Here is a 19,732-nt window from a genome sequence, read left to right as displayed (position 1 = left end):
CGCAATATTTCATGTGGATAAATCCGGATTAAAACAATAGTTTCAATATAGGAAAAATTGACTAAATAGAAACTGTACTATGTCGTTTTCTTTTGCTCCCAGAAAAGTCATTTAATTGTGTGTATGTGTGTGTGATATAAGCATATATATTTAGAAAAATTATTTCACCAATACACACATATCTATCTATCTATATAATTATAAAACTCAAATGAGCTTATAACGATGTATGTAATCCACTTTCCGGTTTATGACATCCGGTTGCGCATGTGCGTATGACCTGCGCACTGAAATATTAACGTTATTATTTCGAAATTATTATTTAACATGGGAAGAGTGGTGTTTAAAATAACTTAAACGTAATACAGAAATGAATGATGTAAAAAAAAAAAATTTTTTTTTCAAGCCAAACAGTATTAATAATTGTTTAGTTGGATAATATAAACGCGAAAAAAAAGAAAAAAAGAACAATTGGGACGCTGAAATATTAACGTTATTATTTCGAAATTATTATTTAACATGGGAAGAGTGGTGTTTAAAATAACTTAAACGTAATACAGAAATGAATGATGTAAAAAAAAAAATTTTTTTTAAAGCCAAACAGTATTAATAATTGTTTAGTTGGATAATTTAAAAGCGAAAAAAAAAAAAAGAAAAAAAGAACAATTGGGACGCTGAAATATTAACGTTATTATTTCGAAATTATTATTTAACATGGGAAGAGTCGGGTTTAAAATAATTTAAACGTAATACAGAAATGAACGATGTAAAAAAAAAAAAAAAAAAAAAAAAAAAAGCAGATATATCAAAATTATAAGTATTATGGTATCTGTTCAGTGCACATTTACCTACAAGTATGACCAACCACTTATAATTCAGTGACTGTAATTTTTTTCAAAAATAATCAATCATAATAAACAGAACGACTCATAGAAATCTATCTATATTCTTTTTTTCATTTTAATATACTTTCATAGAAATAATTCTGTTATGTCACAAAAAAACAAACTATTTTCTTTATGTCACAAGTGTCACGCTCATACATGAATTCCATAGCTAATACAAGGTGACCCCCCCCAAAAAAAAACGGGCCCCAACTATAATTAGCCCCCGTTTCTTAGTGTATTGTCCGAATGAAATGAAACTTTGGTCATAACTAGTTTATTATATTCAAAACATCACATCAAAACACTTTGGCCTTTTTTTTCTCCGTTGACTGTAAAATACTCAGAAAAACAATTGAATGTCCTCTGTTTTTTTTTGGGGGGGGGGGGTCACCCTGTATAATATACTGACCCAACGGGTCACGGGTAGTCTAGTGTATGTATATATATATATATATATATATATATATATATATATATATATATATATATGTATATGAATGACATAAATGACACCGAACTTCAGAATCGAAGAAAACGCAATAAAAAAAATATCATACGTAGATACTTGATGCCTGTTGAGTTATTCTAAAATTAAATTTATTATCTACTACAAGAAGTTTAGAACAAAAACCTTGTGGTTATAAACAACTCCTCACCGGCTATAAAAATGTTGGAACAAACCAAATTCAAATGCTCTATGGGAGAATGTAACTCCGAAAATAATACATACATTGGGCATTTTTTTTTTTTTTTTTTACAAGGTGGTCACCACTTATCAAGGCCTGGAAGCCACTCAGGGATAAGGGTTATTGCATGTACAGTACGTTAGTGTAGAGATTTCATAAAGTATCTACTTAAGGGGGCGGTTCATCAGGAATTTGTTCACGTTGGACTTGAAGACATCCAGGATGTAGTCAGGTGGGAAACAGGCAGACGGAACAGAGTTCCACTGGTGGGCAGTTCTAAGAAAGAAGCTTTGTTCATGGAATGTACGTTTTGATTTAGGCACAGATAGAGAGTGGGGAAAATTTTTAACAGTGGTTTCAGCTAGACGGGTGTTTTTCATAAAAGATTGGTGAGGGGGGGGACCAGAGATTGGATCTCAGACGAGCACCTGCCATGAAATAACGATAAAAGAAAGATAGGCTTGCAACGTCTCTTCTGTGGGAGAGAGGTTGCAGGGAAGAGAAAAGGGCATCCCCCACTAAGCCACGAAGTCTATTTTGTACTCTGTCAAGGCAGGATAGGCTGTTTTTAGCAGCTCTTGCCCAGATATGGCAGCAGTATTCCATCTTTGGACGTACTTGGCTTTCATATAGATAGAGAATTGCATCAGTAGTGAGATATCTTCTTGAGCGGTAGAAGAATCCCACCATCTTTCCAGCGACTCTGGCAACAGACTTGATGTACGTGTTCCATTTCAGATCAGGAGTAAAGGTCAAACCCAGAAGCTTGTCAAAACATTGTGCTTTTCCTAGACGAGAGCCATCCATCCCAATTAATGCCAGATGAGGATCAGAGCGTTGATGATGTAAAGATAGTTGCTTGGTTTTGGATGCATTAAAGGTAACCAGCCACGTCTTCCCCCACTGAACCACGCGCTCAAGATCAGAGGAGAGAGAATCAGAGAACTTTGTCATTTATATCCTTTGATGTGTTGCCGTAGATGGTCGTGTCATCAGCATAGATATCAACGAATGATTTAAGTATGTGTTTAGGGAGATCATTGATGTAGATCAGGAAGAGAGTTGGGCCCAGGATGGACCCCTGAGGGACTCCAGCATTAATACTGCAGGCCTCTGATTTTTGTCCATCGACCACTACTCTTATGAGCCTATCAGACAGAAATGATTTAATGATTGAGAAAACATTTCCAGTTATATCATAGCTGGAAATCTTGTGAAGTAGACCTTTATGCCATACCTTATCGAAAGCCTTTGATATGTCAAGAGCAATTGCCCTAGAAAGGAAGCCTTTCTCAAGAGATCCGCTAATCCTAAGAGATATAACCGTTAGCACATCTGCTGTAGATCTTGCAGAATGAAACCATATTGCGTGTCACTAAGGAGGTTATTTCTACTGAAGTGGTTGACTATTTCTCTATTTAATATGGATTCCAGCAACTTACTCATGACACACAGGAGACTTAGTGGTCTATACTGAGAGGGAGATGACTTATTACCTGAGTTCTTAAATACAGGGCATACTGATGATGTCTTCCAGTGTGTTGGAAAGCACTTCTCCTTAAGGCAACGCTTAAACAGTTTTGTAAGTGTGGGAGCAAGTTTTGGTTGAAGCTTTTTTAACAATATAATTGGGATGCTGTCAGGGCCAGTTGCTTTACTGGAATCAAGGTTCTTGATTAGCTTGGTGACCTCACACACAGATATTTGTATATTACCTAGCGTGTTCTGTTATAGGAGGAAATATGGGAAGTTGATGGCCTTCGTCGCATAGGGTAGAATTAGCTGCAAAGTTCTTGGCAAATAGTTTGGCCTTGACTGATGCTGACGAGATGACCTCAGGTTCATTGATGATGGTTGGGATAGAACGCATACTTCTGTTCAGAATCCTATTTGTTATTTGCCAAAACTGGTTGGAACCAAGCTGCTGATCAGCTACTTTGGATTTAACGGACTGAGCATATAGCTCTCTTGCATTTTTTATTACGCTTTTAAAATGGTTGCTGGTGTTCCTGAAAGCAGCTTTAGTCTCAGTGCATCTATTACGTTGGTAGCTATGGAAAAAGTGATATCTGTGCGCGATGGCAGCAGCACATTCAGGGGAGAACCATGGCTGACTGTTAAGTTTTTGTTGGAATTTTTTTAGATGGTATGAATCGGTCTATGCCTACAATTAACCATTCGGTTAGGTCTGATACTATAGAGGACACATCCTTTTTAAACATGGAATGCAGAGGTAGATCAGATATGAATGTATGAAAGCGATCCCAGTCAGCCATGGAGTATCGGTATACAGTACGGTGGAGGGGTACATCTGGGGACTTATTACATTTCATTTTTATCTTAACTGATACAACGGAGTGGTAGGAGGATCCTAGAGGAGATAGAACGGAACATGAACGTAGCTCAGGGGAAGTTGAGAGAAAAAGGTCTAGAAGGCTTGCATACTGACCGGTAGTATCGGGCACACGGGTGGGCTCGCGAACAATCAGAGTGAGGTCATAGGCAATGGCAAAATCATGACAGAACCTCCCCTCATCATCTGTCTTATTTGAGTGGGTCAGCCATTCCCCGTTATGGACATTGAAGTCGCCACAAATGTGAATGTTTGCCGAGGGATGTGCAGACAGGATGTGGTCTATTTTCTCAGATATACTCTTAAAGATAGTAGCTCTGCTGTTATGGGGCCGATAGAGGGCAAATATAAATGCAGTGATGTAAGCAAGTGCAACCCGGAAGCACATATAAGGTAAATTAGGGTCTTCTCTAGAGATATCCCTGCCACATGGGAAGCCATCTTTAATGTAGGCACATATTCCATGTCCATGGCGATCTTGGGGGTCAGATTTAGATGTTAAGTTAGAGTATCCGTTAATTATGAATTCATCTAGGGAAGTGGTCGGCCCTATTCCAGTTTCGCTTAGAAAGAATATGTCTGGTTTCGTTTCCTGTAATTGGGTTTCAACCTCTGGAAGATTGGAATGTATGTTGAAATGATGTTGAAGAAGGAGACATTGTAGTAGGGGTCTACGTTGGAAGATGGGGTTCTCGGTTTATTCAAGTTTTTTTTTTTTTTTTGAGATGTTTCATGTTGAGGTTTTGGGATATGTGGAACAGGTCGGCATACTTGGTTAGAGCAGGATAGAGAGGGAAAGTAAGAGAGAAAAGGACAGGAAATTTTTTTTATGTAGCACATGGAAATGTAAAGCCGTAACAATTACCCACCAGTATGGCATCGAGAGGCCCCACCAGCGACTACTGCATGGTCCAGAATCCATTCACGAAATGGCAATACAGCAGCCCCAGTATATTGCACCTGTTGATAGGACAGCCTCCTTAGTGGTTAATCCAAGGTTCGGGTCCCTGACTATCAGGCGGATAATGTCAGCCCAGACGAATCATTTACCTCCAGCACCCTTACTAGTGACATGGCCACAAGGATAGACATAGACAGAAAAATTTCCGATATCTCAGACTACTGTTCACAAAGTACTACCGACCTGGAAAGCAGCTTTTTCTTTACCTTTTGTCTGAAAAATTACTCATTTGAATGAGGACTGAGGGACAAAAAAGGAGTAGCGAGAGTTACTGGAGCTGCCGAAAACACATCCACTGCATTATCTACTCTCCATTAAAAAAAAAAAAAAAAAAAAAAAAAAAAAAAAAAAAAAATGGAATAGGTACGAGGGACATATTAATATCTACTTAGTATAAGTCCGGTGCTCAATTATCAATTCAGATCAATTGAAGATAATCTCCCGTCCCATATTAATGCATACAACAACATATACATACAACAACATTGTCCCGGCGAATAACCATGCATCTAAATAATACTATTTCTATATATAAACATTTGATAAAATAACATAACTGTCCCCCTCCAATCTTAGAAAGGTCCTCGTTGACAGTATAACCATTATACAACATGAAAATAATATTAAAAAATTAAAAATTCTTGAAACGTCACACATTAGAACCCTTCAGTCCACTATAAATGATATCGCATTCAAGAAAAGCAGTAACATTCTAAAATGTCTTGCATAGTTTGTATTCAACGGACTTTGTTAACGGTGTCCATGAACGCGCTGATTTTAATACTCGAATTTTTAAACGACCTTTATTTTTAATTGACTTTTCATCGACTCTATATATTTTTACTTATCGCCATTTACTGTATATTTTAGTTTTCACTTTTAATTCTCATTTTCGCTCCTTCAGACTTTTACTTCAACACCTAATGATGCTTCGTGGACGAATCAAAAGCGCTCGTGACAGCAACAACTATGGAACTTTTATTAATATTTTTTGATTTTGATACAAAAAAGATTATACGGAAAATCGAAAAATAAAAAAAAAAGAATCATAAAGCAAAGTGTCACCGTTGCATTTAATAATATTTGCTTGAATATATATATATATATATATATATACGATGGAAATAGTACTCCGACGAAATAGAGAGATAAAAAAAAAATGAACAAACTGAGTTCTATGGTCATTAACATGTTGTATATATTTGTTTCATCCAGAGGAAGTCTCGCAATAAAGATGAAACGTTGATGAACACATAATTTAGTTTGTTCCTTTCTCCCTCTCTCTCTTAAACGAATTAAACTTCTCATGCAGGAATGACAAAAGGGGACGTTCGCTGAATTTCTTTAAGATTTTATTGGAATAAAGGGAATTTAGAAGAGAAGCCAACAAATGAAAAAAAAAAATTCAAATATACAAAATAAAGAAATAAACAAAATACTGATAGAAATCCACCCACTAATTGTCACGGTGGCACTTATTGGGTGGATTTCTACCAGTATTTTGTTTATTTTTGGACTTTTGGGCTATTATTGACACTCCAAAGACAGCATGTTCTTTTCGGCCATGTTGTTGTTGGTTTAACTTATTAATTTGTCACTATTTGGTTTTAAAACCGAACAAAAGCTTTGAAATATATATTTTTTTAATTTTTACAAATGCATAACCACTTATCAAGGCCAAGAGGCCACTCGAGGATAAGGGTTAAAGAGTATACAGTAGACAATTGGACAATACAGTAATTGTTAGTAATGGAAGCAAAACAAAATGTTATAACAAAACTTATTCAGGTAGGCTGAAGAGTAACTTATCTTGCCCTTGGTAACATTTATTTGAATTTTTGACTCTATGGTATTTTTTTTATTTATGTATTTTTTCGTTTGCTGGCTTCTCTACTAAATCTCTGAATGTACTTAGGAGAGATAAAATAAGTAAAGTATTATTTCCTCCTCTGGTGAGTGACGTAGACTTGGTTGATTTCTACATCATTTGGTCGTGATTTGTTAACATGGCTTGGAGAGAACTGACTGAAAACCTTACTTTGCTCTCACCATATTGTTTGATTCTATTGTCAACGGCGTTTGACCTTTATCTCTGCTTTGTTATTGATGTTGCCCATCACTAGATATGATTTTTATTTATATTTTATTTATATTTTGAAAAATTAAAATAAAAAGTAGTAATATCAATTTTTAAAAAGTTGGAAGTGGCTTCTCCGTCCATCCAATTCTTAAAAAATTAATAACAACTAAAGGCAGACGTACTTATTGGGCCTTTAAAAAAATATCTATATATAACGTGTCATTTCTTAATTTTTTTCTGGAATTTAATGGTGTCAAAGTTTATATATATATATATATATATATATATATATATATATAAAGAACAATTTTAGGAAATTAGATAAGCTCATACCCCCACCCCACCTTCTTTTCATCTTTCTCAGTTTACATTTTTTTCTTTCTATTCCTCTCCTCCCCCTTTTCCTCCTTTTCTTTTCATTTCCCTTTTAATTTTTTCTTTCTATTTTTATTTTCTTTTACTCTTTTCCATTGCTTTGTTTTCTTTCCTTTTTTCTTTCATATTTCATTTCCATTTTTCCCCCCATTTTTTTTTTTTTTTTTCTCCAAAAAGTCAAAATGTAAAACCCAAGTCTCACAGGAGACGCATTATTCAATTTCCTTGCCCAGGAGCATTTAAACCAAAACGTCTATTTTTTTAATTTTTTTTTTTTTATTTCTATTTTTTTTTTTTTTTTTTTATCTTACTGTTTGTAAATGATGCGGTGGGTGGGGGACAATATCGGAATGGGGTGAGGTAGAGGAGGTTGAAACTTGCAACTTTTTTGAGGCTGGAAATTAAAGCTCAAGTAAAATGATAACTTGTTGAATGTTTTAGGGTGTTTCCCTCTCAGGAAGTATGGCTGCATCTGGGGTCTATGTTAAGGATCCTCTTTTATGGATTTTTTTGAAGAAAAAAAGGCTTCCTTTGGGTATTTTGTCAAGGAAGGCAACAAGGAGGCTGGGTTGACGGACATCTAGAGAAATTTCCATGTGGAGATGTAGAATCTGATAACTTAGCCTATATTCCTTAAAGGAGGGCACATGACTCAGTTCTGTTTAACCACTGTCTCTCCTTCTCCCTGAAAAGAAACACAAACATACACACACACACACACACACAGACACACACACACACACAAACACACACACACACAAAATTTTCCATTTCAAACAGAAAGTGACTACTCACTCACCACTTCCCTGTGTAAAATCGTAAAATTTTATAGCAAAATCAGTGACGTCATCATTTTGTGTGTAAATTTAACAGATTTTCAAAGGCGCTAAAAATGAATAATGGAAGAAATGTCTTTTGGCTTCTGTATTGTCAGATTTTGATGTTTACACAAATTCCATTGAAGGAGAAATATATTTAACCAACAAATATTTTTCTGGGTAATGCAAATAATAATAGCATTATTATTATTATTACTCATTCTTTTTTTTATATATATATATTTGCTAGTGGGGGTACTCGGCGTTGCCCGGGTGTTTGGAGATGTGTGTTGAGCAAAAAACAAATAAAGTGTTAGTAGGCAGGTAGGTTCGAACCCGTGACGCGAAGGCGGAAAAGAAAGTGAAAGAAAATATGAATGAAGCCATAGGAAGTGGAAAGTGTTCAAATTTAGCGATGTCAATCAAAAAGTTGACTTGCAGAAACGAACGTTGGCTGGAGGCCAGTTCAGTTTTCCACCGTTTCATCCATTTGTTTCCCCATGATGTATTGGAAAAATTAGTGAATTAATTTATAATATTAATCGATTTAGTTTTTTTTTTGTTTTTTTAAAAATAATATTGAGTGAAAGACATTAAAACTATATAAAAATTAAAAAATTAATTATTAGTTGAATTTGGATGTCTATACGTTGTGAAAATAAAAATTAATAAATATAAGTAAAGTTAATTTCGTTAGATTTGTTCCAAGGGAGTTAACTGTGCCTCGCTTTATTATTAAGTAAATTTAATTATTGACAATTACGATATAAAAGAATTTTCAGATTATTTTTAAACTTAACAAAACGCCTTCGGGTCAAGATCAAAGTGTAGTATCTGTTCTTCAGATCTACACTTCAATTTCTTGTTCTCTGTCAGTGGAGGAGAAATCCTTCACGACTGAGACAATTTTTATTCTTGTTCCTTTTCTCCACATTAAAAAACGACCCCGGTGTCTAACTCTGCCCCGTGGGGAGGCATTGTAAATAGGAACAAAACGTAAGTATAGTTTTTGAATTGTATGATTTTAAAAATTATAATTGTAACGATTGATGAGTTTGATTATAATAGCTAATAGATTTGAATTATGTATGGTTTTCACTTCGGATCAATTATTTAGTTATGATAACTACTGAAATGATCAATCGTTTTTTTTTTTTTTAGCTTAGTTTAGTTTCGTATATACAAACATGTATAATAGTTTATAATTTGTTGATATTATTTTCATAAGTATGTATACAAAACTTAGAATTAATAAATTTACTAATTATTAAATAGAACATTTTTGTAAAAGATTCACAAATTAATTAAAATTGTTAGTACGAATAGTTGGGTTTAATGACTTTGATAAAAATTCAATATGGCGTAATGGAAAATATGAAGGTAACTTCAGCTTCTCTTCCAATTTTCGGATTTTTATCATCTCAAATCACATTTCAATTCCTTTTGACGGATTGATTGTTGCTATTTCTTCTGATGAGTTAAGGGCAGAATAGATTCACTGATTGATATAATAATTAAGGGATTGATTTTGCGCTACGAAACAGATACTGTCAATAATTGTATAAGTCAACTTAATTAAAGGAATAAATTATAAGATGGTCAACATCATGAATTTTGGAATAACTTTTTGTCATTTATTTTCTATATTGCTCTGTAATTACATTGAGCTTCTTATATAAGGTTTGATATGTAATAAGAAAATATATTTTTCCAGAAATATATATAATCATCTCTGATACTCTACCCTTTGAACAATTATTTTTGTTTAATTTCTTTTCAGATACTCACATAATACATAATACGAGTCACAGTAGTATACGCTCGTCACATTTTCTTAAGGATCATAACCATTCCTATGAGATTGTACAACCGGCCATTTACCATGATGGACACTTAGTGAAAGATACGTTTTATCAGGTAAGTTAGCATTTTTCAATTCCTGTGCGAGACGAAAAAGAAAAAAAGATGCCACTTGGTTGGAGAGAAAAAAAGTCTGTGCCGACAGAGACAGACGTGAAAAGTGAAGGCGAGAATGGGCCGGCTGTGACCTGCGCGCAGTTGGGAGAAAGAGAAACGCGTACCAGGTTAGATGGACATGTGGCAGCGAGAAACTTTTTAAGTGGTGTCGGGACGGGAGAATAACGGTAATGAATGCATTTGTTAAAAACGAAAAGATGCCGACCTGGATTTTTATTTTTGTTTGTTCCTTTCTGACGGTGCCAGACGGTATGGGGGTTTGAGATAGGTTTGAAATGTAATGAACACGGTTTGAGCATAATGGCTACATTACATTTCATGAATGACGTTTCTAGCAAAGAGGGAAGAATTATTTTGTCTTTTAGTTCTCATATTCCATCAACCATGTTTCTGACAAAGAAGGAAGAATTGTTATTTTCTGGGTCAGAATTTATTCTACCTAACATTTACTCTTGGCAAATTTTTTACCTTAAAGTAGTTTTTTTTTTTTTTTAACTACTTACATCAAGTGAGTTCATGTCTTGTCTGGAGCGATTTCTATATATAAAAAATAAATCAGGATAGATTGCAGAGACTTTAGATTAAGATTTTAATGGAGAACAGGAAGGAGGGACAAGGTTGGCCATTCGTATTATTGACCAATCACGGTTCTACCATTGAGGGCCGATCATTTATGAACCGGTTATCTCATTCACGTTCTTCTTCATAGTTGTTGTCCATATACTTTGATGTCTGCTGATACACCCGAGCACAAAGGTAAGAAGGATTATGTTGGATATAAATTCTCTCTCTTGATTGCATTCTGCTAAAGGAATATATATCGTTTGAAGTAGCTGAGCTGTGAAAAAACTGAGCAAATCTTTATATCAAATGAACCAAAATAGTTGGGAACAAATAAAACATGTTTTTTAAAAGAGCTCGGGAAGGGGAGGGGTAGGCCAGAATTTTATATGAAACGAACGAAAAGAGCTGAAAAATATATAAAAATTATATCAGATGAACCAAAAGAGCTAAGGAAAATAGGTCAGATTTTATATCAAATGAACCAAATAGCTTGGGGAAAATATGTAAGATTTCTTTTATAAATGAACCAAAATAGCTGGATAAAGATAGGTCAGATTTTTATAATAGATGAATCAAAAATAGCTGGGGAAAAATAGGCCATATTTTTTAATAAATAAACCAAAATAGCTTGGGGAAAAATAGGCCATATTTTTTAATGAATGAACCAAAATAGCTGAGGAAAACAGGTCAGATTTTTATATGAATGAACCATAACAGCTAGATAAAAATAGGTCAGATTTTTTTAATAAATGAACCAAAATAGCTGGATAAAAATAGGTCAGATTTTTTATATCACATAAACCAAAAGAGTTGGTAAGATTTTTTTTTTTTTTTGTATAAATGAACCAAAAGAGGTGGGAAAAATAGGCCAGTGTTTATATGGAATGAACTAAAAAAAAAAAAAGCTGGGAGAAATTGATGGTTTCTTCATTTCTTAAGACTATTGATGCATACGCGTCCACAATAGATTAGGATATGACCATATGACGAAAGTTAATTTAATCATAAGTTTTACTTTTAAGAGATGATTTCTTGTGCTTTTGCATCTAACAAAACGAGTTTTTAGATTGAAAAAAAAAAAAAAAAAAAAAAAAAAGAAAGCGTTCACTTCTTTCCTGCATCTCGTTCTGCATTTATATGTACAAATATTTTTACCGGCTATAATAGTAATCGTTTTGGTTTGGAAAAGATTTCGTTTAATCGGTTTTTATTTTATTTATTTCTAATGGGTTGAAGTTGCTTGTTGCATGGATATAAAGACAATACATACTACAATAATAAAAAAATAACTTTCTTTTTTTCTGTTTTTCTTTTTCTATTTTTTCTGTTTTTTCTTTTTTTTACTCTTTTCTCTCTACTTTCTTCTTCTCACCGTGCTTCACTTTTACCCTTCTTCTCTCTTGTATATTACCTCTCTTTCTCCCTCCTCCTCTCTCATTCTTCTTCCTCACTTTCTCTTTCCCTTTTCTTTCTTCTCCCTCGTCTTCCCTCTGCCTTCCTTCTCCACATCTTCCTTTTTTCTTGCTTTCCTTTCCCCTCTCTTACTCCCTTATCAGAGGAACTCTCTTGATCCCCATAGCAACGTCTTTCTTTCTGATCTTCTCTGAGCACTCCTGGGACAAACTTAATGCAAATCTTCCGCATCTTCAATTTCTCACGAATAATTGTGTGTACAGTTCCCACACTGACATCAAACTGTGCACTTATTGTCTCATGACGATCCTTATCCATGAAATTCTTTATTTGGCCAATCAACTCTAGTGTTTTGACTTCCTTACTCCTCTCACCATCCCTCACAGACTTCCCGCCTTCCTTGAATCTCTCATGCCATTCAAAAAACTGGTGCTGGATTCACGCAATATGGTCCAAAAGCAGTCTGAAGCATTCCATACGTTTCTGTGGCATTTTTTCCAATTTTAAAACAGAATTTTATTGCATATCGTTCTTTTAAAGTGTCCTCACGTCCAGATTGCATTTTTGAAATTCACCAGCTGTGACAATCAGGCTTTAGTAGGGTGTATTCCAATTATTGCTGTAGCTGTTCATTTTAACCTGAAATCATAAAAATCGGTCAGTCATATCGTAAGATGTATCGCAATTGTGTGAATAAGTGAACTTTCAAGAGTCTATGACAATTTTAAATGCCTGTACAAAAAATAAAAGTCTGGAAAGTTCTTGAATGCAATTATTAACTCCATTGATCTCTTAAAACTAACTAAAGTAAATGAAATAATAATAATAATAAAAAAAAAAATGCCTAACAGAAGTTTTCTTTGTTCGGTAGTGGAAATATTTTGCCTTTGATTTTCTCTTGCTCTCATCCATCGGATTGAACGCTGTGGGTTTTCGTATTATTTTAGCTTATTTTTATCATCTATACGATTTCTGTACTTAATATGGCTCCCACAGCCAGCATCAGATGTGTTTTTGTTTTTCTTGTTTTTGCTAAGTGATGATAACCACCTGAGATGATGATGATGATGCTATTACAGTTGCAACATGATTAGCATTTTTCTGCGATTCTCATCTTTCTGTCTGCTGATTTTATGCCGTCTCGGCTGGCCTGCTTTTTGGTTAATTCTGTTGTTGTTGTTGTTGTTGTTGTTGTTTAACCGACCCGTTTGACAAAATGGTAAGTGTTCGCTAATGAGCTGGGAGATCAGGGTTCAATCCTTAAAAAATGGTACTTGATGTCTTTGGGGTGGTGGTTATATATTATCTGTATATTAATGTACATATATATGCGTATATATATATATATATATATATATATATAGTGTGTGTATTTTACATTTATGTAGTGTGTCCTGATGAACTTGTAGCACTTGTGCCCCTTCAAGGTACAAACTCTTGACTTATCCAACGAGTAGCAAAATCCACCCCTTCACTGTTAAGGTCTTCAGATGCGGAAAAAACTTCTCTAATAGTTTCATTTCTCGGACTGCTAGACCTTTGAATTAACTCAAATGATCTTGTAATGATGTATGTAACCCACTTTCCGGTTTACGACATCCGGTTGCGCATGCGCGTATGACCTGCGCATTGAAATATTTACGTTATTATTTCGAAATTATTATTTAATATGGGAAGAGTGGGGTTTAAAATAACTTAAACGTAATACAAAAATGAAGGATGTAAAAAAAAAAAAAAAAGAGCAGACAGTATTAACGATTGGTTATTTGGATAATTTAAACGCGACCCCCCCCCCAAAAAAAAAACAAAACAAAAAAAAACAATAAAAGAACAATTGGTAATTCAAAGGTCTAGCAGTCCCAATTGTTCTTTTTTTTGGGGGGGGGGTCGCGTTTAAATTATCCAAATAACCAATTGTATGATTACGTCATCATCACGTGTCCAAACCCCAACGCTGACGTAAGCCGAAATATAGTTATTTCATTTATTCAAACTAAAATTCCTCCAGAACTTTCGTTTACCTTTATTTTTCAAGTTAAAAATTCCTTTGTAGTTTTCTTTATTCTTTCAGCAGTCACTCATATTTTTCGAATTTAATTTTTTTTTTTTTATAATAATAATCGATCCAGCAACACGCTGTCGCTCGGATCAATTAATATTAATGTTTTGACCCTTGGCATTGACTGTCGTAGTTAAGAGATACCACGCTGTGATCACAGCCAAAGGGTTACAACATTACAGATGCTCTTTTGTTGAAAACTCATAAGGGTAGCATCAAAGGGAAAGTGGAGTAACCCTCAGAATAGAGTGGCACCCTCCCCTACATCCCAGTGTAGTAGCTATTGAAAAGGGATCCTTCAATTTGCGGTCCTGGATATGACCTTAAACTATATCCGATGGTGAGGCCCCACCTTGCGGGCCTTGAGGAGTGTGGAGCCACCCTTTAATTGCCATTGCTCCCAGGTCCACTCTGACCCGGAGTGGTAGTACCTGTTAGGGTCCCAACCAACTATGGGTTAAATAGAAACCGACTTAAAAAAAAAATATACTCCATTAAAAATCGTTCCTCAAAATAACTAGATTCGGCATTAAATAACCGGAAAAAGGTTGATATGCCATAAAACAAAATCAACCAACCAACCAACCTTCAATTTGCCCTCTACTATATTCGGTCATTTAGCTTTTATCGGCCCACTTGACATTTGTAAATTATACCATACTACCTTTTAATGTACGTGTGTGTCATGGTTTCCAGATTATAAATTATTCGATCGGGAGATCTTATTTATTAAAAAGAAGGATAGAAGATGATAAAATACTACGAACATTAAATTAGTATAAAGATACGCTTGTTCGTAGTGTTATCACCTTCTATTCCCCTTTTTAATAAATAGGATCTCCCGATCACTGAAGATGCAATGTAAAAAAAAAAATTAAAAGTAAAAAAAAAAAAAACAAAAAAAAAAACATGATGTCGTTTTTAGGCTGTACATGAAGCTTTAAATATACCTTCTTGATCTTCTGGCTAGAATCCAAGGGTAGTATCTGTTCTGTCTAAAGATGGTATAATGATATCGTGAGGTTTCCATTCACACTGTGCGTCCATAAAATGGAACTATGTCACAGACTCCTATAAGAATATTGAAGATAAACCGTAATAACCAAATATATTCTGACACTACATTGACCAGATTACTTTGATAAATAATTTTATAGTTTTATCAAAAGGGCTACAATAATATCGTGGGGTCTCCACATGTCCACAGAATGCCCAGCAGCAATATATTACATATGAAAGATGCCGCCGTGGAATTTCCACAGGTCCACTAGTAATGGTAAAAGTGTTTGCTAATAGGTCGGAAGGCCAGGGTTCAATTTTCAGTTTAGTCATACCAAAGACAAGAAAAAAATGGTACTTGATGCCCACTTGCTAAACACTCGGCATAATAAGGGTAGGATCAAGAGCAAGTGGAGTAGCACCCTCATTTACTGCTCGGTGAAACAGCTAATGAAAAGGGAGCCTTCAGGTCGCCCTTGACTATAGTTTCAGCTTTTTAGCTCGCTGTTGTAGCTTTATCTTTATAGTTTTTAGGATTGCTGTTTTCTTTTTCATGTACTAAATGGGTCACCACTTTCCAAGGCGCAAAGGTCACTGGAATATAAGGACTAGCGAATTCATCAGGTTAACCCGTGAGGAATGGTAACGATTTGTTAAAGCTGGGCAGAATTTGATTATGTAAAACAACAGCTCGAAAAGAAAATTTTTTTTTTTTAAGTGACCATACACCTACAGAGACATTCTAAGTAGGGAGTTGAGCAGCAAGATGTCTGTTATTGGATTTAAAAATGACTACATTATAGTCAGCTAGGCAATAGCTCCATGATATTGTGTGTGTAGTTCTTGGAAAGAAACTTTGTTCATGGAAGTTTTCTTCTTTTTTTTTTTAACTTGGGGATCAGCGCTTATCAAGGCCCGAAGGCCACTCGAGGATATGGGTTAATGAATCTAAGGTGGTAGTGAAGTAATCCTTAATGATTTAAATTGAGTGGAATTTGTTTATTTATGAGGATGTCTTAACAGGAATTTGTTTACATTAGATTCTCTTAGTTTTAGGCACAAAGAGGAAGATAGGGAAAATGTTTACAGTTGTTGTAGATATACGAGTTCTTGTTGTGAATGTTTTACGGAGGTAGTCATAGATCGGAGCTCAGTCGAGCGCCTACTATGAAAATAACAATAATAATAATAATAGAGTAGAAAAAGACTAGCAACCTCTCTTCTGTAAGAAAGAGGTTGTATGGTAGAGAGGTTACATAAATCAAGCCGTATCTGCAGTGGAAAAGTTTTAAGGTCAGAGGTCCCCCCCCCCGGCAAAAGTCGAGGGGGGTCAAGTGACTTCTGGTGGAATCTCTCCTCATCGGCGAGATTTCAACCAGACGTGTCTTGTGGGTTGTTCAAAGAAAAGAGAGGGACATACGTGGTCGGCTACAAGATCAAACTGTAGTATCTGTTCTTCAGATGCTGCACTTCATTTTCTTGTTCTCTTTCGGTGGAGGAGAAATCCTTCACGACTGAGACAATTTTTATTTTTGTACCTTTTCTCCACGTTAAAAAACGACCCTGGTGTCTAACTCTGTCCCGTGGGGAGGCATAGTAAATAGGTAATATAACAAGATGAAGTTATTGATCAGTCTTTCTCTGTCTCCTCTGATATTTTCTGTCTTTAAATAAAATAAATATTTAATATACGAAAAACCAGTGTACTGTTGGAGTGAGTTTTATCAGCAGACGAAAAACAAACTGTGTTCGTGACGGCGGCAGCGATAAAGACATGCGTGAATAAAGGATTTTGTGCACGTGTGGTAGTTGAGTATACAGCTCTGCTCTATTTTGTTTGGCACAAGGCCAAATAGTTTGAGAAATCGGAAGGTGGGCAGATAATATAATATTATATGTGTAGGAGTGCGTACACGTCTGTTTATTTTATTAAATCGAGTCTACACTCTCCGTCCAAAATTGCGGTGGAAAAAAATTCATTAGCGTTCAGTCATATTCATACATAAGAATAATAAATGGCCGCTCGGTGTTGCCCGGTTATACATTACGCTTAAACATGATATTTTAATTCATGCAGATTCCGTATGTATTATTATAAAATCGATCCCCTATTGATTATTATATATAGGAATAATTTGCGTGGTGGACTGATTCGCAAAAAAAAAAAAAAAAAGTGAATAAAATCATTAAAAAATAATAATGATAATATCGTTCATCAAATTCCGTCTGTGTTTGTTTATAATATAACGTCAGCTGATATTTGGGCTTGATGATGAATGCCTTTGAAAAGTCACTTCTGATTAATGTTTAGTTTTAAAATATGCAAATGAAGAAATGATTTGCGGCGATTTTAAATGGTATATGTTCTTTTATCGTAAATTAAAATCATTAATAAGAAATAAATAAAATGAAATGGCGAGGTTACACCCGAGTTTGAACAGGGAATCATTCGATCTGTGCTCTATCACTGATCTATATTTTCAGTTGACAATAATTTTTTTTTTTAACGATTTGCTGAGATTTTATTATTTCTTTTAACCGGTGTAACGCAAAATGTTCCCCTGTAAAACTACTTTTTTTTAATCTCTAAGAGAGAAAAGCTATTTTTAAGAGCGGATTTTTTTTTTTTATACTTATCGGATGAATTTCTGTACAAAACATATCTAAGAACACTGCCAGACATATAAATTAGCTTTGTGTGAAATTTGACAATGATAGGCTCAGCCGTTTCGGAACCTATGAGGAAGGAAGGCACACACACACACACACACAAAGTGACTTTTATATAATAGTAGAGATAGATTTCAATCAGTAAAGTTAAGGAAGAAAGAAAAAGAAAAACATCTCAAGAATAAAGGGGGGGGGGAAGAAAAAAAAGAAAAGGAAACGTTTCATTGTGGAAACAAAATGAAGGATTTTTAAAAATTCATTTAAGACTGTCCGAAGAGAGAATGTTGGACTTGCTACTTGCTTTCTCTCTTTCCTAAACGCTTGAAATGGTGTCGTCCGACATATTTTTACTTGCTAATTTTGTGTAAGGGAACAGATATATATGCTACACAGAATTTTCCGCATTTAATCCTTGTTAGGCTTCGTTAGAAAGACAATCACATATACACTCGCATGCACTAGACAGTCAGATTTACGAGACGATAAAAGAAACGCGTAAATATATACAAGATTCATACCCCCCCCTCCAATGTTATAGGGACTCCCATAACCTTACACGATGTACGAAGGTGATTGTCGTATTTTTTTTTTTTATGTTGTAAAGGTATTTATGTATATTCCTGTCCTGTCATGAACTTAAATTAACTGTACATACATACACAAAGTGATTATGGTGGCTTCCTTCAGACTTGACAGACTCTAGATACCCACTAACGGTGCCTGCACGTGAATTTTTTTGTGGCTAGAGTTGTGCAATCTCTAACCACACCTCTACTGAGTCGGCATTGTTAAATACCAGTGGCAAGTGAGGGTTCAGGACGACTGGAAACAATGCTGAGATAAGCGGAGAGCAAATACAGCGCCTAAAATTCTCAAATGGTCACCCATCTGGTACTAGCCAGGGTCAACGTAGCTTAACTTCAGTGATCTGACGAGAACCGGTGTGTCATTTGTTCTGACCTCGACACAATTTTTATTTGTTTTGTTTGTTTGTTTGTTGTTGTTATAGACGTCCGTATGCCGTATATATAAATACATACACTATTCAATTCCCCCCTCCATGTTCTAGGGACTCCCATAACATTACACGGTGTGGCAAGGTGATTATGTCTTTTTTATTTTTAAATTTTTTTTTCACTCAAAGCAATAGAATTAATCCGCTGTAGTGTTTCCTCATTTTCTGAAAGCTTGTCGCCATATTTAAAACCTCTGAATCATTTGATATTTTAATCACGTCGCGTAACTAAATCTGTCATAGAATCGACTGTAACTTTAGAAACTTAAAACTTTACGAAATTATCATTGATTATTCATTTATTATTATTTTTTTTTTTTCGTTTTTAAAATGTCAAATTCATGAAAAAATGGTGAGTGTCTTCCGCGGCGTAACGGCTGGCATGTCTGCTTTTATATTCATTTCGGTTCTGCGTGCTTGATTTCTAAGCAAATAAGCTATGTGGTACAAAACCTTAGAAAGATTGAAATCAAGAAATTATGACACTCAACCTAATGTCTAGAATCTTTATTCTAATTTTTATCAAAATCTATTACATTCGCTAACAACTACAAGAATTCACGTAGCAACATGCATCGTGTGTGGGCGACTTCGGCATGATTGGATCTCAAGTTTCAAACTAATCACCAATAATTACGAATTTTGGACATACGTACTAGAGTAAGAGGCCAAATGTTTTTTTTATTTGTTTTTTTTACATAGGCATCACCACTTATCAAGGCCAAGCGGCCACTCGAGGATGAGGGTTAAAGAGTGTACAGTAGAAATTGGACAATATAGTAATCATTAGTAATGGAAATTCAGTAAATTTGTTAATAAGTGGAACGGCTCATCAGGAACTTGTTTACGTTAGATTTGAAGACAACCATATTGCA

General features: G+C 34.9%; 1 protein-coding gene across 1 annotated transcript in view; it reads left to right on the top strand.

Annotated features, from left to right (window-relative positions):
• LOC145246134 (disintegrin and metalloproteinase domain-containing protein 12-like) overlaps positions 1–19,732 on the top strand; it is a 483,466-nt gene that overhangs the window by 181,717 nt on the left and 282,017 nt on the right. Inside the window, exon 2 of the mRNA XM_080107984.1 lies at positions 9,941–10,077. Coding sequence (XP_079964110.1) covers positions 9,941–10,077 — 137 coding nt within the window. The remainder of the gene's footprint in view (positions 1–9,940; positions 10,078–19,732) is intronic.

The sequence above is a fragment of the Euprymna scolopes genome, chromosome 23 (genome assembly GCF_053919585.1).
Source record: "Euprymna scolopes isolate OS-2025 chromosome 23, ASM5391958v1, whole genome shotgun sequence".
In the NCBI taxonomy this organism is placed as follows: domain Eukaryota; kingdom Metazoa; phylum Mollusca; class Cephalopoda; order Sepiida; family Sepiolidae; genus Euprymna; species Euprymna scolopes.
Note: the sequence above shows the minus strand (reverse complement) of the source record. Positions and strands in the feature narration are given on the sequence as shown.